This window comes from Rhodnius prolixus, unplaced genomic scaffold (genome assembly GCF_049639745.1).
Source record: "Rhodnius prolixus isolate KJV_2025 unplaced genomic scaffold, Rpr scaffold_4, whole genome shotgun sequence".
Lineage (NCBI taxonomy): Eukaryota > Metazoa > Arthropoda > Insecta > Hemiptera > Reduviidae > Rhodnius > Rhodnius prolixus.
In genome coordinates, this window is record NW_027411614.1 from 41,210,756 (window position 1) to 41,233,941 (window position 23,186).

The following is a 23,186-nucleotide window of genomic DNA, read 5'->3' on the forward strand; positions in this document are numbered from 1 at the left end:
AATAGATAACAAATTGTTATGGAGACAGCAAATTGAACAGTTGGTTAAGGGATGTGAACAGTCGCTAAACATACTGAGATGCATCAACCGTCTGAACTACGGAGCCGATATCAAAACATCGCTAATGCTCTACAGACAATTAATTCTTTCGAGAATAGACTATGGTTGTTTCCTCTACGGGGATGCGGCAAAAAATCACTTGGTGAAAATAGAAAGAATTCAGTACAAAGCGCTGAGGTCCTGCTTGGGGGCTCTCAAATCCACTCCTATCAACGCCCTTTTAGTAGAGGCCCGTGACTTCCCACTAAATATAAGAAGGAAGCTGTTAGCTTCCCGCTTCATTGTAGACAGACTGAGAATCAAAAATCATCCAGTAACTCGCAGAATCAGTCACATGGCTACTCGAGTCCTCACAGAAAGATACTGGTTTGAAAGGAAAAGTCCAATGCTAGTAGAAGTGTTCTGTGACTTGTCGCACTTCTCAGTCCCCTTAAATCACCTTGAAATCCTTCCTAGGTATCATTTTGACTACCCTACACTGATTCAAAACTATAGTTCGCATATCGCCGTCAACTTCTACCAATACGACCCGGATCTTCCCAATGCAGTAAATAATTCTTACCTCCTGTCCAAACTCGAGAACAAATTCCCTCACTTTAATTATTTCTATACCGATGGCTCTAAAAGTAGTGACGGAGTTGGATGTGCAATTTATGATTCCCAGTTAGATTCCTGTTCTCAATACAAACTCAATAATTTAGCCTCAGTTTTTACTGCAGAATTAGTAGCCATCAATAAATCCTTAGCTTATTTACTGTCATCGACGGTCCAGCACGCCATTATTTTGAGTGATAGCAAAGGTGTGCTCCAAAAATTACAAAACCCAGGCAGAGACCCCTCTTTCCTGATTATAGATTCCTTAAACTTGCTGAACCAATTGATTAGGAATGGTAAGTCAGTATATCTGATATGGGTGAGAGGCCATTACGGGCTGGTCGGCAATGAGAAGGCTGACGCTGCGGCGAAAGCAGCCACTCGATTGCGGGAGCCTACCATTAACTCACTATCTCCCTCAGACATAAAAAGCTATTACAAGAGAGTAAGTTATAAAAAGTGGGAAGAAAGTTACTCCATATCAAAAAATCTAAAGGGTAAATTCTATTCATCCATTCAACCTTCCATTCCGGTCAAACCGTGGTTCAATCAATTCACAGAAGGTAGAGGATTTTACAGCACCATCTGCAGGCTAAGATTTAATCATAATTATTCACCACACCATTTGGCGCGTATCGGAATTCACATAAACTCTACATGTCCTTGTGATTCCGAGTCAATAGCTGATGCCAATCATATAATCTTAGCCTGCGACAAATATACCAACGGCAGGAATCAGCTGTGGAAGGCAGTACTGAAGACAGACTGCCCTCTACCCGCCGATTTACATACTATACTGACGCACCAGACAGACAACATCTACCGAGAACTATACAACTACATCCGAACAAACAAAATAACAATATAAAAGAAATAAATTATATCCCCTCGTAACATCTGTCAAGGTGTACGTTTCAACACATACTAAATCCGACTGTTCAACTTTAAATTAATCGCAAGTGCACGTTACCAATGGCTAATTTGCGGTGTACAATAAGGCCAAAAAAAAAAAAAAAAAAAAAACTAAGAAGTAAATACGTTTTGAAGTAATGGTTATTGAAGAATTACTCAAATGAATGATTTTGCGTTTACATAAATCAAGTAGGGTCAATTTCATAAGTTTCTAAAAAATTTTGTTTCTAAAAAATATCTTTTAGAATTGCAATTACAAGTTTTTTAAAATAAATATTTGTTAAGAAGGGAAATTATTTGATACGTACATTTTATGTTGGCTCCACTGTTAAGCTGGTAAGGAATCAGTGTGTGTTTGTAAGATTATTGATTTTACAAAGCAACACTGGTCCGGTAGGCACGTAGAGCAAGTAGGGATTCGTATAGTAGCCCCTCTGCGGAGTGAAATTCCGTAGAGTGCGGAAATGTACTGGGATGTGAAGAACGCTTTTTCCATCACGAACAGTTAGGGGAATTAGAAGGCTAAAAAAAATGTCTGAAGCAGATAATTATGATGATGAGGTAAATTTAGTTATTCAAAAAATTAGTTTCTTTTCCCTAATATAGGATTAGATTTTCCTCATATTGCATGATTTTATTAATAACTATTTATTTAAATTGAATCGCATATTTCTTTTTCTTCATACAACTAACATCGTCTCGGATTTGAGATTGTTCTTTTAGCTATTTGTAGTAAAAATAAACCGATACTTCCTTTTATTTTGAGCCAAAGAACTAAGACTCTTTGTCTTTCCATTTATGTTGTATATATTTTTTAATCATATTTTCAGAAGTATAATTGTTAATCGGACAAACTGAATGGGGTGGTTTAAGTCTTCTTTTTTTTTAAGTTTTATATTATTAAAAAGAAATAAGGTAATTGTCATTAGATAATAAGAAAATGAACTTTTGTAATCCAATTCGATATCATTTCTTTAGTTTAAAGGCAAAGAATTCTTTAACAGCTGATAGGACTGCCTCAAAATTGTTAAATCTCCTCCCTTGTACAGAATATGCTCAGTTCCGTACGTTATTGAATTGACTAAGGGTTAATTTCAATATAACAATTTTCTGTTTATTAAACCTGGATATTCCCGAGTTAAAGCTGTGTATACGCTCCAGCTTTTCAAAGTAGAGGTTGGAATCAATGTTTTGTCATCTAAGATGAATTTGTAATTGAAAATTCCATTTTAGTTGTGATAAATTTTTGTTTTAAAGGGACATTGACCATGTTGATGCTAACTGGATGTCGCTAATAGATCTATTTTCCACCACATGTAACCTTCGATTTTTGCATTCGATGCATTTTTAGTAATTACACAATCTCTGATGTTTTCGGGAGGTTCCGATTTATAATAGAATGGGACAACCCCAGTTCTGAAAATATTGCCAGGCTGTTTAAGTGGTGCAGATTGTACAGCTTCTCCCATAGTTCTATCACATCTACCTGAATCTTTGTTTCTGTGCGAGTAGGTAATTCCATTCTGGAATTATTGAAAACCATTGTTAAACAGATCGAGTAATCAGCACTTTTCCCCCACACATCATCTACCTGTATAGTAAGATCAAGTAAAGATCGCACTAATCATAAACGATGTTAGGACTAAAAAGGAAATCAAGTCTTGAGGTTTTTGCGGTTTTTAATTTTTGAGAAATTCAGTTATCCACACATACAGACTATAGACCAAAACTGTTTTCTTTCTCATTTAAGAATTTATAGTAGCAATAAAAATCATAATAATCACTCTTATGCATTTTATTTTGTTATCGACTTGTTCAAGATTTAAGAAGCCTTGGTTTAATTTTATCTCTCAGCGAAAATTTATTGGTTGCTTATTCTGGTAAAAATAACTTGACTTCTTTCTTATCCGAGGCGTATCTGTTATTCACAAAAAATCAACTAACGAAAGCGGTTGAAGTGGTTAGTAACGTAAATAACTGTCAGCCATATGTTCTCTCAAACTGTTCTGAAAATAAGTGTATATTATTATTGTATTATTTAAAGTACTTAAATGTATCAACTTTAAAAATATAATTGATATATGACTGTTAAGCTTTCATTATTGTAGTTGTGTAACAAATTAGGCTGGATATAATAAGTAATTCTACTTTTAAAAAAGCTTAAGTTGGAAGTTGGTAGCGCGATAGTTGCCTCTGGTGTTCTCTTCCTAGGAGTCTGGGCCATCACTTTCCGGTGGCTAACAGTGCACAGACGAAGCTCCGGCCGCCTCCAAAGATGCTCCTTAAAAACAATTAAAAGCGAAAAACTTAGTATTCTTGTACTTCTCGGTTTGAACCCTTGAAGTTTCTCTTCTAGGTTGTGTCTTCCCAGACCGGAATATTATATTTGCCTAACGAGGGAAAATTATCTGGAAATTAAGTATAGATAACGATTTGTACGCCGGATCACGCTTTCATTTACACAATAATATTAAAAAATAGTTAATATCTCAGTAGGTATTTTTTTTTTCTTAGATATAGTTAATTTAAAATTTCGTTACCTACATTTGGTACTCAATATACAAAATGAATTTTTTCTAATTGATCTCACCGATTCTTTCAATCATAACCAGTGTGACCGAGGCATTAGAGGTGTCAGTATAAGAGCTAGATGGAGCGCGTCAGGCTAGGATGCTCTAACCACCAATATTTCTGGCTTTTTCCATTTTCCTCCAAGGGCACTAATTGTCCGCAAAGTTGAGCAGAATGTCCACATATCGGGGCTAATTTCTATTGTTTTGTACATGCAGATAAAATTTGTAGGTCAAAGTGATTTTTACGGGCGCTTATCCAGTTCTAAAAAAAATAAAAGTAATTTTCATAATCATTAAATCTAAATTGGTTTAAACACGTTATTTAAATCTATTAATGGCTAACCAGTCAACTCTTAAGAGCATGTAACTTTTCTTTTTACATTTTCATGCATAATTTTTGTTTAAATTAGATGATATCATAAGTTTCCTCGTCACACGAAAATCCCGTGAAGAATTTGATAATTACTTCCTTCCTTACAATCCGGTAGATCTGTGACCCCAGGTTTAATGTACTCAAATGGATCGAAGAATGACCTTTCCCATTCCACCTACAGGGTCACATTCCATTTTTAAATCTGCTTGCGGGCTGCGTTCAAAGTCGGAGTATATATCGTGTAAGCTCGCAACTTTTTTCAAATTCTAGAGACCTCTAAAAATTTATTCAGGTTGAAATAGTTAGTTTGAGAAATTGACAGTAGTAGTAGAAAGAGAGTGCATAGATCGCATGATGGTTGCCATCCTAAACGATTGATCGAACCCGGTTAAATGACATCATGCATTCTTTTCTGTGGTATAAATTCTATTGGAGAAAAGAATTTAAAGAATTTTCGTAATATGTAGTTATCCTTCTTTAGACGGCTAAAAGTGCACTCGACCTTATTATTAATGGTGTAAGACTGGACAAACTGTAAAACTTTCAACAGGGACAAACGACGCTTTACATCAGTAAACTGTTAGCTTGGGAACTCTAACCTATTGCCCAATAGCAGTCGACGGGCGAAACCGTCACTTAAATGTATTTTTCGAATATGTCAATCTTCGCGGTATTTCTTCCATAGGAATCTATTTTATCCATCTAGCTGGATGCCTTCCTCAGATGAAAATTTCAATATTTGAAGCTAAGAAGAATGGTTTTTGTTAAAACGTTGTTCTTGAAAGGAGTTGAACTGCTTCAACTCACGATTCTTCCCGTTTCGAATTCGGTAATTCCGTGAAACTTCACAGCGGAAATTCATTTCCTACTCTCTCATAAATTCTATACTTGAAATAATAAAAGAATTTATTATTCAGTTAATGTAAAAAATTGTGAAGATTTCTTACCAGTATAAATATATTTCCTCAAGGTAGTGCTTTTTTTCATATTATAGTTCATATGGGTACTATTGTCGGAAAGAGCCGTTTTGGGTTCGAGCAGTAAAGTCATCGCCCGCGTGAAGCAAGATAGTCCTCTGGCGTGATATAATAAATGGTCCCGATATTGCAGGGCCAAATTTAACAGTAAATTCTAGCGCCCGGCATTCTTCCTCTTATATTGAGAATAACAGATTATTATTTTCGCGCCAGGCATCAACTATTTTTTTTTAGTATGCTATATTTTATTATTATTTATTATTCTAAAGCTCTAGGTGGCAGCAGTCCACCCTCTAACGACGTTTATGTTCTATAGTTTACTAATCATCGCAATGCTGTCATTTTCTATTATTCTTTCCTCTATAACTTGTAATTTAATTTTTTTCTTTTAGTGTTACCTTTGAAAATAAAGCGAGAAACTGTACACAAAAGAATCTATTGTTATCGTTCAAGAATCACTGGCTTTTACACCAGATATCCTCATTTTGTTTTCAGTTCACTAGTATTCTACACGTTCCTATTGAATTTGGATTGATTAATAAATTGATTCGCTTCAATAATAAAAATATGATTACATTGCAATGTTCCATATTGTAGAAAGAATATATTCTAATGTTTAATTTACCCGCATATTTTAAGAAAAGCTTTAGTGTAATTTTGGCAAAAATCAAAAAAGTGAAAAAATAAATCCGTTTCCGTCAGGTCTCATGGAAGTAATCAAAGGTTCCACTTTTTCTGCGTTTTTCAGTGTTGAACTAAAGTATTAATATATACACATTTTATAGAGAGGGATTTTTTCTTAAAACTCTTTTTTCGGGTTCAAGGGATCTAGAAGCGGATATTCCCAGTGAAAAGGCGATTTAAAAAATATGCAATTAGCGACATTAGTAGTAAAAACAGAAAACTCAGGAACCTATTTGGCAAAATCACTCTTCAGTTTAACTGAAAAATTTTGAAACTCTAGCAATGCTTTTAACCTTATCTTGAAATTACGGCTAATAAAATCGCTCGTTATTTGGATATAGTTCGCTCATTGTGCGTTTTATGAGAACCTGCATATATCATTTCCAGGAAAGAGATTTTAAATGTATAAGTTAAGGTTCTTGGGTTTAATAAATAGTTTTTAAAGCTCAAAAAAATGGAAGCAGTCGTTTTCGAGAAAAGTCCTCACGCTCAAAAAATCTGTTCAGTGAAATCCTTTTGCTATGAGTAAAAAAATAGTAAAGAAACAAAGCGAAGATGAAGTGAAAGCGAAGTGAAAAGTAAATAGCATAGTTAAGATAAACCCGTCGAATATGTATTTAAAGCCATTTTTAAGGTCATAATATTTTCTCAGATCTGGTGAGGTATTTACTTGTTGCACGTAACACAGTGCACATTTCCAACGATAATAAACTCTCTCTAGAATAGTTCCAAATTTATTTTTAAGCTACACAATGGAACGCCGTAATGCAACAAAAGTACATTCTAGTTGAGGTAATTGTTAAAAGTCTTGGGAATAAGAAATTATTTTTAGCTTAACAAGAAAAAAATGTTGCAATATTTTTTCTTAAATAAAGATCCATGAAAAATGTTTGTAAACTATAGATAGAAGAAGCTTCGGGCAAGCCAATAATGGTTTTTTCTATTAATTATTAACTAATTATAAATTTTTATTTAAAAAAAAAGTCTATCAGGCGAAATTAGTTTAGATCAGAGACAGAGACAACGTAAATACATAGCCCGCTTTAATTTTTTACATTAATTGTTCCCGTTATGCATTTTAATCTAAGAAAATGTTGGCAAATAGGAAATTTCATTTTTTTCGACTGCTACTTAAACATGCTTTGTTCAAAACGTACTAAAAAATTATTGAATTGTCACATTAAAATTTATTGTTAAAATTCAGTTTTCAACATGTACGATCTTTTCTACAGTAACTTCTTATGCTCGTAGTTTATTTAGTTAGAATTTATGTTATATTACAGTGCATTATTATTTCATCACTTAATTATTTTACACGATGTCAACCCCTTGAAGTAATTGTTAGCTGTGTAAATAAATTAAAAAAAATTGTAGGTAGTAAGAGAAGTTGAATTATCTGCATCTACCATGTTACAAAACCAATCAGTTGGCATCTCCATCAGTCCCATTTACATTTAGGTTATTGTAAAAAATGGTCAACCAGAAAAAAATATATAATTTTTGCTTATGTTATAGCTGGTGTCCTCCAATCCCAATCAAAGGAATTGGAGGGGTATTCTTATTGCCATATTGGTCATCATGACCGTTCTGGCATTAATAGTAACATCTGTAGTACTACTTACTCCTCCAGACACCGGACCAAAGATCAATCCAGGCAGGCTCAAACTTTCTGAAGTGTTAAGCCATGAGGTGCAACCATTAAGATTTAATGGTTCGTGGATATCAGGTAAATTTTTCACTTTATTTAATATTAACCTTGTTTTTAATTTTTTTTTAAAAAAATTACCTACTTTTAATAGAAGAATGATAGTAATCAAATTGTTAGGTTTTATAAATTTAGTTATAGGATAAAAATTTTGCGGAACCCCAATAAAAAAAATTGAATAAAAGAAGTTGTTAAGAATGTGTTTTTGGGTATTTGCAAATATACTGGTATAGACAGTACCGCACAGTGGCACAGAAGCCCGCACGCTAGAGGTGCGACCTAAAGATTTGGTGATTGTGGTTTCGGGTTCGATTCTTGTTCAGGCCAAATTTTATTTGGTTAATGAGAAATTTTAGTAAAGTATGTTTACCATCCTTCTCCGGCAACATGTGGTTGGTAATTGGGCGTAAAACGAGCCTGAAAGAATAGGCTTTGTTTTATTTAGCCCGTTTATACTATTGAAAAAGACATGAAAAGAACATCGCGGGAAGCTGGGATCAATATGGGCATCAAAATATCTGACAAGACGGTCATTCAATCGAAAGTATTATTTTCACAATTTAGCGTAGAGCTGGGAACCTCCCTGTATTTGCAGATAATAATTGTATTAATTCTTGCATAGAATAGAATCTTGTCCATAAAAATATTTCCTGTTTAGGCTTAGTTATCATCACACATCACACTTGTACAAGCATGCACTTGTTGCCGGTTTGAAAACAATATATATATTTGTACTAAAGGGACTCTAAAAAGAAAATATTTCGATGAAAATGCCATTTCGTAAATTTAACTACTAAAAGTACTTCTTATAGCGGATATGCAACTAATAACTAATTAAGATTACCTCAATACAATTTAGCCTTGCTAACTCTCTACACGGTTATTTCCAGTGAATAATCAGAAATCTGACACAATCGCAATACTTGCTCATTCTAAAAGCTCTAAAAATGTTCATAAAAATATTTTTTAATATAAAAATAAACGAAATAAATATAATTAAGGTTATTGTTAAGACTGTTTGTTAACAATAAGGTCTTTCCTTTTTGCAGATGATGAATTTATGTATCGAGATGAGTTTAGCAACATTGTAGTGATGAGCGCTGTGAATCTTAGCACTAGAATGATCATGAATAACCAAACATTTGTAAGTTATAGGTTTACATTTTTATTTATTTTATTATTAATGTGTAGGTATCTATCTTAAGAATAATTGTTAAATAAAATGCGCTTACATATTAATTGTAGCATTTATTTTATCGGATTCTTAATTGTAATAAGTATTAAATAATTAATAATTTTATTCAATAAAATCAGTAAGTACAATGAATTTCAAGTTAAGAAAAGTATTGGACGAAGTATGGGAAGGCAAAAGTCGTCTTAAATTATAAAATTTTATTTTAAAAAAATTAAAGACATTGAGAGACGAACTTTTTTCCACATATACTTTCTTAACTACTAGGTGGTCCATAAATTTCTTTGTTTGATATTTTTCTTTCATTTTTATTTTTATTTATTTATTTTTTTTTTAATAGTTGGTGTGATGTTTCTAATGTACGCTGTTTAACTCTGCAACATAATTGTATGAGTTACGGTCAAGTTGTTTTGAGGTTAGTTGTATGATATCTCTAATTCAACAACAAGATTCCATGAACGAGAGTGGTAACCTTTTTAGTCTAACTAAGCATTTTCCAGTGTCTATTATAAGGTGCGCTGCAAAAGTTTTTGTTACCATTCAGGGGCCTCCTGCGATTGCTTTAGGTATGAAAAACTCAAGCAAAGAGCTAACGTCAAATTTATTTCAGACTCGGATATCGAAAACGGTGACTTTTAAAATGCTCGCCAGGCTTATTGAAATGAAGTTATGGGCGGTGCAAGATGTTTTGAGTAGAATAGGGGTAGAATATCCTTGGAAGTTTGGGGCAACTAAAAGAGCATGATTTTGTCTGATTCTGTCATGATTTGTCTGAGGAAAATCACACAGTTAATGCTACATTTCACTATAACGTTCTGAGACGTCAATGGAAATTCAGCGCAACAGACTTGACTTGTGAAAGGAAGGCAATATAACACTCAGTCACGACAAAACATCTCCTCTCGAACCTTCTGCATGCAAGGGCACAACAATGTGTTCGTGGCCTCTTAACCCTCTTACAGTATTTATCGCATTTTTCACTCAGTAGATGACATCTAGCGCGAATCGCAATGGAGGGGCTTGACCATCTTCGTATCTAAGACTTTTCGAGTGTTTTCCTTCAGGAATGAAAAACTCAAGCAAAGTGCTAATTTCAAAGTCATTTCAGGCTCGAAAAGCCTTAAACGGTGACAATTGAAATGCTAAACAGGCTTACGAAAATGAAGCTATGAACTGTGAAAGATATTTGAGTAATATCATTGGAAGTCGGGCAGCACCAAGAGCATGCACCAGCTGTAACAAGGCGCGTGCAAGAATACTTTGAAAGTAGCCGAAGGGATTATATTCATAATTATTTACAAGCTCACGCTTGGGAATTTTTGATCGCACCTCTTATTCGACCTAAATTTTAGTATATACCTTTTTTCGATCCAAACTTCGCATTAAACTTCAAGAGAAGGTTACGAATAAAATAAAAAACATAATTGTGGACTCTATAAAATAAAGAATTGCAAAAAAGTAAAAAATCATGAAGAGATCTATGTTGCTAGTCTATATTTTATTAAGTTGATTAATTTATCATTTTTTATTTTTATTTTTGTAATCAAACAACCTTTCAGAGAAGGCTTAATGCTGTTAAAATCACAATGTCTCCAGATCAGAAATATCTTCTACTTGCGCACAATACCCAGAAAGTAAGTATTTAAAAAAAATTGTACTAATTTTCTAGATATAACGAAAAATAAGAATGTTTGTTTAAAGATTTTATTTGTTTACAGTTATTCAGGCATTCTTTTTTGGCCCAGTACTCTGTTTACGATATACCAGCTGGGTAAGAAAATAAACAAGAAATAATCATTGTGTGAGTTTTTTTAATTAAATAATACACATAATTATATTATATTTCCAGGCATCTGTATGCTCTGACATCTTCCAATACAATTGGAGAGCATCCTTTTTTATTATATGCTTGCTGGAGTACCAGAGGTCATTCAATAATCTTCGTTTTGGATTATGATGTATATCTAAGGCAAAATCCGAGATCAGGTCCGATATACAGACTGTCTAAAACAGCTGTGCCTGGATTAGTTTATAATGGAGTTCCCGATTGGTTATATGAAGGTGAGAGATTTTTTTGTGCATTTCCTTTTCGTAAGGGGAAAATCGCAAACTAATAAAACCAATTCTGATATGTACAAAATTCACTTTTTTATTAAACTGCAACCACTAGAAATAATGCCTACATGGCGTTTATAAGAAATATCATATAATTTAAACGAATTTTGCATTTATTCGGTTTGTTTAATTATAAGCAATTTAAAAATAGGTTCTTTGAAAATATGCTGGGGCTGTAAATTAGATTTAAAACGAAGATTTTCTTTACATTGTGACCCTTGTCCGTTTATGTTTCACAATGTAAGTTTATGCTGGATAGATTGTCATAGAATAATATAATGTACTCAGTGCTCTTTTGGCTGCTCCAAGAATATTATCTAATGAAGAAAGCTTGTTTTGTATTCCATATTGCACTTACGATCAATTATTTGTGGGAGAAAAATATAAGTATATTTAAAAATATAGTATTTAAAAATATAGGTGGGAACGGTGCATAACATACTCTTTTTTTGTGTAGAGGAAATACTCGGTGATAATAAAGCAGTATGGTTATCCCAAGATGGACATATGCTCCTGTATGCTAGCTTCAATGACACCCTTGTACAGGAGTTCAAGTTTCCTTGGTATGGCGTAGGTCAAGATTCTCAGCAGCTGTATCCACAGATTAGAAGTTTAAGATACCCTAAGGTAATTTTACTAGAGTTGAAATGAATTTTAATCTTCAGTTGTACTTTAATTAAACTGCAGTTTCTAGTGGCATTATTACTTTATGCAGAGATAATATCGTAGCTAATAAAGGTATAGTGAGGTGCGATTATTGCTAGTCGAAAACTTTTAAAATTCACAATTCATTCCTGGTCTACACCTTAGATTTTATTTAATGTTTAATGTGACTATAGTAAAATACGTTTACTAGTCATCTCCATCCGCGGCACCTAATTAGGTAATTAGGTGTTTGTGGTAAAGCCCGCCTGAGCAAATTGGCTTTACTTTACTTTTTTTTACTTATTCGTTTAATTTATTTAATTTAAAATTCTTTTGTTTCAGCCTGGCACTACGAATCCACATGTAACACTTTATGTAGCCGATTTAGCAGATCCTAAAAATATTAGAACAAAAGATCTCAAACCTCCGATGGCATTAGAACATACTTCGTAAGTTGCATATATTTCTTGTTGCAGAAGGTTGCTCTTATCGAATATTTTTCTATTAAAATTAAAATTTCAATTTGCTATACGCATTTTTTCGGTTAATATACACGTATTTTTACTTACAGTTAAGATTGTATGTGATAAAAAATTGAAAATGACTTTTATAATTTGTAGTTTCAGTTTATTTCATAGTGTCACCATAAATAGATGAAATTCTAATAATACCAAATATTATTTCCGCCAGTTCTTTGAAATTAATTTTTAGTATGCCTTTTTGTGTGATGTTATAGTGACTATTACTTTAACGGTGTATCGTGGGTGTCTTCGACTGAAGTGGCTGTAGTCTGGATGAATAGAGCTCAAAATGTATCCATGGTAACGTTGTGTAAATCTCCAATGTGGCATTGTCAAGAGGTAATTGCTTCCAGTTTACACAATTAAATTTCATTCATTATTTCTTAGTTTAAATTTGAATATGTTTACTTTTAAAACTAACAAATATGTAAAAAACTTCATTTGAAATATTAAATATGTATTGAAGATGAAGTGACAGAGGAGAGGATTCCCCGTTAATTAGATTTTCAAATTACTTTTCTTAAATTAATTGATTTTTTAAGTGCACTTTTGTTGCTTCTTATCTTAAATTTTCTTATTTATTGTTATTTGTAGACACAGAGAGTAACTGGAGAAGGTTCCGGTTGGGTAGAACCACCAGCTTCACCAATTTTCTCCCCAGACGGTAACACGTACCTTACATTAGCCCCAGTACGTGATGGAAATTCTGGATATTTTAGACATGTAGTATCAGTAAACATACCCAAGAAGAAATTTATACCGATCACTCATGGAACCTTTGATGTAGTTAAAATCGTATCCTGGGATACAAAAAATCACATCGTGTAAGTTTTTTAAGCTAAAATGAAATAAGTAATTTTGTTTTTAATAAAATTCTATAGTTATATTTATATTTTCTGATATTGGGTGATTTGAATAGAAATACCCCAATATTATTGAGTTCATACTCAATCGCTAGGGTAAGGATAAAAATGGAGAAAAAAGTACTTGCTCAGCTGTGGATGGTTATTTCAGGCGCTGAATTTAGAAAATAAAACTGTAAAAGAGAATGCCTGAGAGTTATACTTACTAAATTAAAGGTGTACTCTTTAAGAAAATCACTTATGTTAAATTTCGGAAGTAACGTATTGTATATTTCATTTAAAGAGCGATAAGTCCTTGAGTGAGTCTAAAATACATATAGAACTAATCAGTTAGTTTAGTATGAGGCTTTTTTAAGATTTATTTGAAAATGGATACATAGATGAATAGCAAAGGTAAAGAAAAACTAAAGACAGATAGCTGGATCCTGGAAACCTGGGATCTCCAAGTGCGAATTCAGTGCACTAACAATTAAGCTAATACTTTTACTCTTAGTTTTTATATATTATCAATTAGAGTATAAGCTCATATTAAAAATACTTCGTACTTAAGAGTACATACGTACTTTTATTCACATCGCCCTCTTACTCGATAAATAATATTAATATATTAAGTACAATGTTTTGTTGAATTTTTTTTTTATACATAGATATTACCTGGCAATACCTGATATAGGAGTAGGACAATTACATTTATATTCCGCACAGACAAGTCAAAGCTCAAATCCGATATGTCTAAGTTGTCCAAAAGCACAAGAATCAGTACCCATTACAGTGCATAAAACGCATAAAGCCCAGGTCGATTCTTTCGCACAAGAAGAAGATACACAGACGACGACAACGACTACAGAGAAACCTCAGCCAAATAAAAAGAACAAAAAGGCAGAAAAACGTAAAAAATTAATATATTGATTATTTAACTACTTTATTCTTTCTTTATATTTTTACCAATTTCTGTTGAGATAATGGTCGTATAATTTTTATTTTAGGGATAGATGAACCGTTATATAGGTCTTGTTTATACCACAATGTTATCTTTAGTTTCAATTCAGCGTATTACATCTTGGAATGCTTAGGGCCTGGTTTGCCAACTGTCTCTTTACACAAAGCTGATGGCTCTCTGATGACAACTTTACAAAATAACACCAAACTATATGTATGTATGTCTTGTATGAAATGTCATTTATTTTATTAAAAGTATACATATATGGCGGTCATGTTTTACTTCTTAAAGTTGCATCTTCATCACAATAATATTTTTGGGCCCTTGTACACAAAATAAGTTTTTGTGTATTTACAGAATTCCCTTAGCAGCGAAAATACGCTAAATTATCAAAATTCTAATTCCTTTTGGTAATACGTCGCGACCGGTACAAAGGTTTTGTCCGAAATCTGTCAAACAGAAGTGTCGATTTTTCAGAATTGTGTTTTGCAACTCTTTCGAAAATAGCTCCAAGGATTTTCTTACAATTTCGTTTATTATTTTCTTCCTATCTAAAAATTCCCAACACTTTTATTTGAATATTGTCCCAGGGAAATGTGTGTTGCAGAGGTTTTCAGTGCTCTCCAATTTTTGGCCTTTTCAATATTTTAGTTTCACTATGTGCATTCATTAAAGGACGATAATAGCATATCTTGAATTCTAAATTAGAATATAATATATAGTTCAAAAGTGTGAATGCATGGAACACACTCCTCTTCTCTCTCTCGAACAAATTTACAGTTTCGAGTTACAAATTGGATCGCTAACTGCTTGTATTGTAAACAGTCACTTTTATTCTAAACACTTTGCCAAAATTATTCTCGGAGTTTGTGGCAATATAAATGTCTTATTTATTTTTATTGCGAACCAATAAAACCTAATGTGCGAGTGAAGCGCAGTCTGACTAGCCAGAAAAGATTCTCACATCTTTATGACTCCCTGTCCTCTGCTAAAACAAATAGCAGCATTCCATTATACTGGAAATGATCTCATTCTTGAAGACCGTGGCAATTTCTCCAGAACTCTTTCTGTTCAAAACCTGCTTTCTTCCTTTAACTTCTTGAGAATATTTTCTACCTACCGTACCAGCCGTAGCTTCAAAGCTCCTATCAAAAAATCATTTCCTACTCATTATATCTGTCTTAGAGAGCATTGATGGATAGGCACACCTCAATTTTGTTCAATTTTGATGACTATAGACCTACTCTTTTAGTTCTCATTAGAGATAGTTTTTGATGCCTGCAGCGATATGCCTTAGATAACATACTTTAAATTTTGGCCGTAGCGCTGTCAGGTCGTGAGTAGTAAAACTGGTAACTAGTTGAATTTAGTTTCATTTATAGCAGATTCAAGAAGCTAGATAGGAAAAACATATTACATCAAATCACGTAAAACAGTGCATATTATTTCAGGCGGGCTTAACGTCCATTAACAAATTCAGTAAGATTAAGTATTAGTCGAAGTTTCGATAAATTATAATTTATTGCGGTATGAGAAAGTCATAATTATTACACTTCAGATCTGTATTTCAGGATAAGATCTCCAAAGTAGCTTTACCTCAGGTAAAAACTTTTCCAGTTGAAATTTCTGGGGGTTATCAAGCACAAGTGAGATTATTTCTTCCTCCAGGACTAAAAGAAGGAGAAATAACCAAATATCCTTTGCTTCTTCAAGTGTGAGTTGCCTTGTAGACTAGTTTTATTTCAATACAATAATTACATTGTTTAAGAAAATTGCCAGAGTATAAAAAGACCTAAGTTATCAGTATTCAATAAAATCGAGTGATTTTGAATAATTTAATTAAATATAGTTTTAAAAAAAACCTCAATTGATTACTTTCTTTTGCAGTTATGGTGGCCCAGGTTCACAGTTAGTAACTGAAAGATTTAAAATTGATTGGACAACATATTTAGCGTCTACACAAGATATTATTGTCGGTTACATTGACGGCCGTGGTACGTCTGGTAAAGGTTACAGATTAATGCACCAAGTTTACAAGCGGCTAGGCACTGTAGAAGTCGCTGACCAGTTAGAAGTTACTGAGTTAGTATAGATAATTTATATTGGTAGACATAGTGCAGATTTTGCATTAATGCATAATTTAACAAAATAACTGTTGTCAAAATTGAAATACAATTGTTACTCCATCCATTTTAGAAAATGAAATCTTGGAAAAAATTTATTCACTTAAAAGTAATCATTGATTTTCCTTCTATTGTTAAAAAAATTAGTAACTATAGGCTTTTTCGTTAATTTTAGATATTTGAGAGATAATCTACATTTCATAGACAAAAGACGTGTTGGTGTTTGGGGATGGTCTTATGGTGGGTTCGTAGCGGCCATGTTGCTCTCAGCTCCTAGTCAAGACATCTTTCAATGTGGAGCTGCTGTAGCACCTATTACATCGTGGAGATTATATGGTAAGTAAGTAATCATAATGATAAATACTTGTCTTAAATTAATTTCAATTTACCATTTTATTGAATATCCCTATATACAAAACTTAAGTATAATTATTGAATAATAATTATAATCCATAAGGACAGTAGAGGTAGATAATCTAGTATTTCATTTTAGCCAATCAACAATAAACTTGTTGAGGAGATTGAATCACCTAGTCAGGAAGTGCAGTGCGAGACGGTAACATAGGTGAAGTCGAATCTTTACCTTGATTAACGTACCTCTGATGATAGGTGAAAGTCCCGAAACGGTTCTGAGATACAATAATCATTTTTACTGTGACGGATAAAATCAATGATATTATCTTGCAATGCGGACCTAACCACATTTTCAACACAAGAATAGATCTTTTGCTCGCAGTTTATTTGCGTTTACAATCTCTTCCTTAAACATCTAAATCTATGGTGAGGCAACATTAAATTTTAAGCTTCCGTGGGATGCTGTAGTAAGAATAATCTAGTTCACGATGAAGCAAATATCTTGAAGTTTCTCAAGCGAGTGGATTGTTTAGTCATAATCCATAATCGTTTCATACAAATTTCTTAAATCGTACCCATGAACAAACATTACATGATGATCAAGACGGAAAATTTGGATATATCTTAGGTTTTTTTAAGAATCTATTGCCAAAGAACATTTTAATCAAAGTAAGAGACGAAAATTAAGTTTTCTACGCTATATCAGGTACAATTGATATATCAATTAATATAATAACAATAAAAACTGTGATTAAAACGCCATTAGAAAATAATGTCTTGTGACAGACGAAAATATTGTAATTTCTTTTATTTTAAGAGTGATTGTAATGCACCTTCGAAATACAGCTAATTAAAACTGCTGAACGAATATCCAAATCTTTTTCCTTATAAAACTTTTTTTAAAATCTAAAATTGAGGCAAAACTGCTTAGACTACTTTTTTAAGATCATTTCCATCATTAAATGATTTTAAATAAATCGCCTCATAAAAAGTTATACTCTATTGTGTTTTTTTGTGTTTAAGCAACTTTTATTTTCTTCTTTTTTTTTCACCAACCTAATGATAGTAAATGTTTATAGATTCAGCGTACACTGAACGATATATGGGAATGCCAAATATTACAGGCAACTACAAAGGTTATGAAGAGGCTGAACTGACTAGAAGAGTAGACGGTTTGAAAGAGAAAAGTTTGTATCTAGTTCATGGGACAGCAGATGAAAATGTCCACTTACAGCATGGATTGCACTATGCCAGAGCATTGTCCAACGCTGGTATTGTCTATTCTCAACAGGTGATTTGATTTGTTTGTTTCAGTAAATTCTGAACAATCTGTTTGGTCATAATTGTGATTCTGTTATATATCGTCCTTTTGCATATCTATTTGTGTACTATCTATTTCAAATTGTAAATAAACTTTTTCAAATTCAAATTAATATATATTAATTAATATAAATATATATTAATTAATATAAATATATATTAATTAATATAAATATATATTAATTAATATAAATATATATTAATTAATATAAATATATATTAATTAATATAAATATATATTAATTAATATAAATATATATTAATTAATATAAATATATATTAATTAATATAAATATATATTAATTAATATAAATATATATTAATTAATATAAATATATATTAATTAATATAAATATATATTAATATAAATATATATTAATTAAACGTATTTTTACAGATATATCCAGATGAAAATCATAGTTTATCAGGCGTTAAAAGACATTTATATAGAAGTTTAGGAAACTTCTTTAACAATTGCTTTAGAAAGCAAGTGCCACAGCAAACTAAAGCTGGCCTTAGAAATGGTGGTTCTGAATGGTAAGTTGTTCAAATAACAAATCTTTGGGTAATCATTAACCATTCCCTAAATTCCCGAAACGCTAACAGGACTACCGACGTCGAAAGGACATCTTTATGGTAATTCTAAGCGGACAAACCTGTTTTAAACAAATGTCATTAATCTGATTAAGTAGGAGTTATCAAGTATAAGCACTCCACTCTACTAAAAACTTTTGCGATTTTTTTACATAATGAAGCTTTATTGCATTCTAGTTACCTCAACGTTTAAACTGAATCGGAATCCTTTTAAATTGTAGTCTCCTTTCACACACGTGCCATTTATATAGGAATTTTAAAATTTCTATTTAGTCCTTGAAATATAATACTTTGTTTACTCGTACCCAATTTGCAGCCATTTCTTGAAATAATAGCATCACATAAAATACGATAAATATGATTGATTTAATGGTTTGAAGCACCTCATTGTTCAGGAAAGAAATTGTAATTACTGAGATAGTTAATTTATATGTAACGTTAAACTCTTGCTTGGGTTCATGTCTCTGACTTCCACCAAGATCTTTTTTAGAATTTCAGTTTACCTTTTTTTGATGTACCGGTATTCTCATAACTAGTTTTTTGCCGTGATGTGTTAAAAGTACCATTACTGTTTTTAATGAAAAACTATTTATTTCATTATCCCACTGATTGCATTCTTTTTAGGAGAAATAATGCAGCACTGTTTCAGTAAGTGGTGCTCGTAGTCATCACTTTGCGTGGTACAGTTATGTCCCTTTTTTTTGTTTTTGTTTTTTTTTTCTTTTTAAATTACCTAATATTCAGATAATACCTAACAGTCACTTAATATAAATATTGTTTGTTTCAGTGATGTGTGCGCATCGTAATTTTGCAAAAAAAAAGACCTTTATGCTGGTTTATATGGTTGGAGTAACATATCCATGGTTGTGTGAATAATGCCAAAAAAAAAAAAAGTAACTCCCATATTATCATGAAGTTATTAATCTTATCTATTTCGAGAAAAAAAAAAAATGAAATAGAAATCATCAATAATAGTAAAAAGATAAGCATTTCACTATAAACATTTTTTAAAAAAAGAAAAGGCATTTAATGGCTTAAACTAATACCACGTCGAGGTTTTACTAAACTAAAACAAAAAAAAAAACAAAAAAGAAGTGGATTACTGGGTCCAAATTTATTTTCATCTTATTTCTAAATTTCATTGTTTTTAATTTAAAAATTTCACCATTAGAAAGCTATTTTTTCCTTTAAAAAATATTTTCCCAGTTGATTAGTATACTTTATAAAAATTCCTAAAACCGTAAATACTAAGTAGTAAAATAAATTTTTGAAAGTAATCCTTAGATTTTCTTAAGTTAGAATAAAAAAAAAAGAATCTGTATCCTAAATAGATAGCCCTTAATTTTTAGTTTTAGGATTTTGACGATCAACCCTTTTACAATTGTCCTACCAGACAGTTTTTAAATATTTTAAAAAATTCACAATTTATTTAATTCTCCTATTAGTAAGAAATTTAAAGTAGTCATTAAGAAATAATTTTTCCCATTCTTATTCGGTCACTGAAATTTTTAATATTTTAAATTATAATTCCTAAGGAAAGTAAATCTTTTCTTATGTGAACGAACTGACCGTCTCTCTTCTACACGTGCCGTTAACAATTGTCATGTCATAAAATCTAATCAGCTGTTATTATTTTTTCATTATTTTTTTTTTAATGAAATGAACTTGCCTGATTTTCAAGCCATCCTTAAAAATGTTGACTTTATATTATTGAACTAGAATTTATAAGTGAAAAATTGGCCATTGGAGTGCGGTAAAATTAATCAATCTAAAATAATTGCTTCTACATTTATTCAGTTTGCATTATTTACTTATTTTGTTTTTAAATTTCGAGTTTTTTCATTACTTTTGGATTCAAAATATGAAATAATTACAAAATTTGTTTAGTGCGCAAGCCACTAGAAAGGTAATATTGTTAATAGAAGTACATGATAGCGTTGATTTGCCTATTTCAGCTAGTTCGAGTGACAAATATTAAGCAAGTAAGCAACTGAGTGGCCTCTAAATTCTTTGTATCATTATGTTCCATTCTTGTTTCTCCCTCTTCGACAATTTCGGTACGTGCCAATTCTCAAAGAAGCTTGTTCGTGGTCCATGGTAAATGGCCTTACTGGAAAGTTTCTCGTTTTTTTTTGTTTTTTTTCACCATGATTAAATAACAGAAAAAGTAATTTTTAAACATATTGTTAAATATCATAAGAAACTTGTGATTTTGTACACTTTTTACATGTCTTCCTTAAAAAAAAAATCACCTTTAAAATAAAATAGGAGAGAAAAAAAAAATAAATTATAATAAATAAAAAATATTGACGGCACTCGTGGAAAAAAACTGCGGGCGAAAAGTTAGTGGGGAGATTGCACACATATTTTGGTTGTGTGAATCGCACTTTATATTGAATACGCTCCTGCTTCTGCTTTTTTTTTTATTTAATTCACTGTTTTAGATAAAAATAAAACATTTATTCTGAATAATTTCTTTTTTTAATTAAAGCCGGAGAATTGGTATTAATTCGAGTTATAGCTAGTTATGTTGGTTTAAGTGATTTGTTTTTGCCGTTTCGATAACTTTATAATTAAAATAATATTTTTGTACTAAATTTATGTGTAAAAGGTGCTTTGAAAACTTGAGATATAAAACGTACATCAAAACTTGAAATTTAAACAAAAGGGTTTTTAGTATTGGTTCTTTTAGACATTAATAGTTTTTTGTTGATGGCTAAAACTTTACAGTGAAAGGCCCTACCATCAAACTTGACTGAATACTAATCAACCAAATTTGGTTGCATCATGGTATTTTCATTTACAAATGGCTAATGTGTAACCTACATACTAAATTTAAAAAGTAAAACAGAACTTATCAAACTTAAAAAAAAAACTACTTATCGGACAATTAAGAAGACATTAGGAACTATCTGTCGAAAATAAGCTAGCATCATTTACGCTATAAAAATTACACGCTGGGCTTTATGTTTCGTATTTGACTAGAATGCTTTAAGCGCTACTAGGGAATATTATTGTAAACACGGTTGTGTAAAACATTCTCACGACACTTAAAGGTTGTAGTTAAAATTTGAGACGATTTATCTTGCTGAAAATTGACTAACATTTAAACTTAAGCTTTCTTAGAATTGAGATATTGTAAAATCTAGAAATCTTTTAAGCTTATGCTCTCCCTATAGCATGACTAAATTTGCTCAACCGCAAATTGCGTCGTTCCATACGATTCCAGCGTTCCCTTTCGACCATGCCAACTGCGTTTGTCTTACAAGTATTTCAGTAATACAAACTAAGAGAAGCACGTGTAATAAATTATTTGTAGAAAAGATTTAATCAGAAAATAAAACCGAACATTGAAACTTTGAAATGTGTGGTGTGTAAATGTTATTGAAAGGTTTGTAATTATGTAGTTATTACTGTGCTCGGTGTAAGTCAGAGTCAAATCTGACTCTTCGAAGGACACTGGGAAACCTAAGAAAGAAATTACAAAAGCATATTTCAATAAACACTGAAACTGTAACGTTTCAAACTTTAATGTTGCTCTCCTGAAAAATCTATAAAATGGACTTAACCCTTTCTTCCAGTGTAGTCTTCAATTGTAATTGTCTCAGTTTGTTTTTGAAATACGTTTTATATTGCTTTTTACATAAAATTTAAGTCATTTTGAACTTATTTTACAACTTGTAATTTTTAATAGATCTTTATCAAGATAATCCAATTAGCGCGACGTTGATACTATTGTATTCTGCTTTTCTGCTGTTTGGGCGAACTTTTAGAGCAGTGATGCCAAATTTTTCTGGTCCGCGAACCGGTAAAACTACAGAACGTTTTCGCAGGGTTAGAAATAAACCAATATTAATATAAAATTGGTTATTTTGTTTGGAATATCTGAAGAAGTTACTCTGTATCGGTTGCATATTGCATTCCCTCGCACACATAGCCTCGATACAGCCGCCGGGTCTTTCTCACTGAGCCAGATTAAAGCATCTCCCAGATCATGCCTATGATCATTCTGGAAGCCCCCTTCAGTTACTCTAAACTGAGGGCAGTCCCAGTATAAGCATCCAGCTCTAAAAACTAGACTTTTTTTGGTGATACCTCCACTTTTTTGAAATTGAAGGGAGCAATTTGGGCACAGCAAATCGTTGGGCGTCCATTAATGTGATTTATTTATTACAAATAAATAAATCAAATTTATTACTATAATGTCAAAAGATCTCAAATAAAAAGATAGTTTGTTTTCGTCAGATCGTTTTTAACGAAAGAAACTTTGACTAAGTTTGTAGCAAAACTGTACCGGCTCAAGTACTGGCATTTGAGAAAACTGCTATAGAGAATATCTTATCTTCTACAACGGAACATTACACTCTCAGGGTCGCGTTGACTAGCTTTTTGGACATTCCTGACAGAACTTAATCTGCTACAACGGTTGATAAAAACAGATAAAAAATTCTGAGTGTTAGAATATTTTTGTTCAGTTATTAATTTATTAGCCAAGTTTTCCGAAAGTTTGCTTGCCCCTTAATTAATTGTTAAAAAGTGCGATTCTTAAAAAATAATAATAATATAACGAAAAATTAACTTCTTATTATAAATATTATGAGACAATATTTGTGCACCGATCGATCCTACACTTTTAAATAG

General features: G+C 31.9%; 1 protein-coding gene and 1 non-coding gene across 2 annotated transcripts; both read left to right on the forward strand.

Annotated features, from left to right (window-relative positions):
- The first annotated feature begins 1,919 nt into the window (after nt 1-1,919).
- On the forward strand, nt 1,920-22,685 carry Dpp10 (Dipeptidyl peptidase 10). The gene is made up of 18 exons (XM_074132161.1): nt 1,920-2,127; nt 7,689-7,899; nt 8,928-9,022; nt 10,630-10,704; nt 10,789-10,841; nt 10,920-11,131; nt 11,643-11,812; nt 12,173-12,279; nt 12,567-12,690; nt 12,946-13,175; nt 13,862-14,103; nt 14,201-14,367; nt 15,726-15,868; nt 16,042-16,236; nt 16,453-16,613; nt 17,711-17,922; nt 18,349-18,488; nt 19,333-22,685. The coding sequence occupies exons 1-18, from the start codon at nt 2,098-2,100 to the stop codon at nt 19,349-19,351; spliced, it is 2,586 nt and encodes an 861-aa protein (XP_073988262.1). The 5' UTR covers nt 1,920-2,097; the 3' UTR covers nt 19,352-22,685.
- On the forward strand, nt 11,889-12,027 carry LOC141456602 (U4 spliceosomal RNA). The gene has a single exon (XR_012459888.1). It is a non-coding gene; the product is annotated as a U4 spliceosomal RNA (small nuclear RNA).
- Nucleotides 22,686-23,186: the final 501 nt, after the last annotated feature.

What these genes read in the sequence shown, in the direction of transcription:
- Dpp10 (XM_074132161.1), top strand. Translation starts at nt 2,098, where the DNA reads ATGTCTGAAGCAGATAATTATGATGATGAG. An exon ending in ATGGCATTAGAACATACTTC is followed by an intron (nt 12,280 to 12,566) that starts GTAAGTTGCATA and finishes GTGATGTTATAG; the next exon opens with TGACTATTACTTTAACGGTG. An exon ending in GATACAAAAAATCACATCGT is followed by an intron (nt 13,176 to 13,861) that starts GTAAGTTTTTTA and finishes TTTTATACATAG; the next exon opens with ATATTACCTGGCAATACCTG.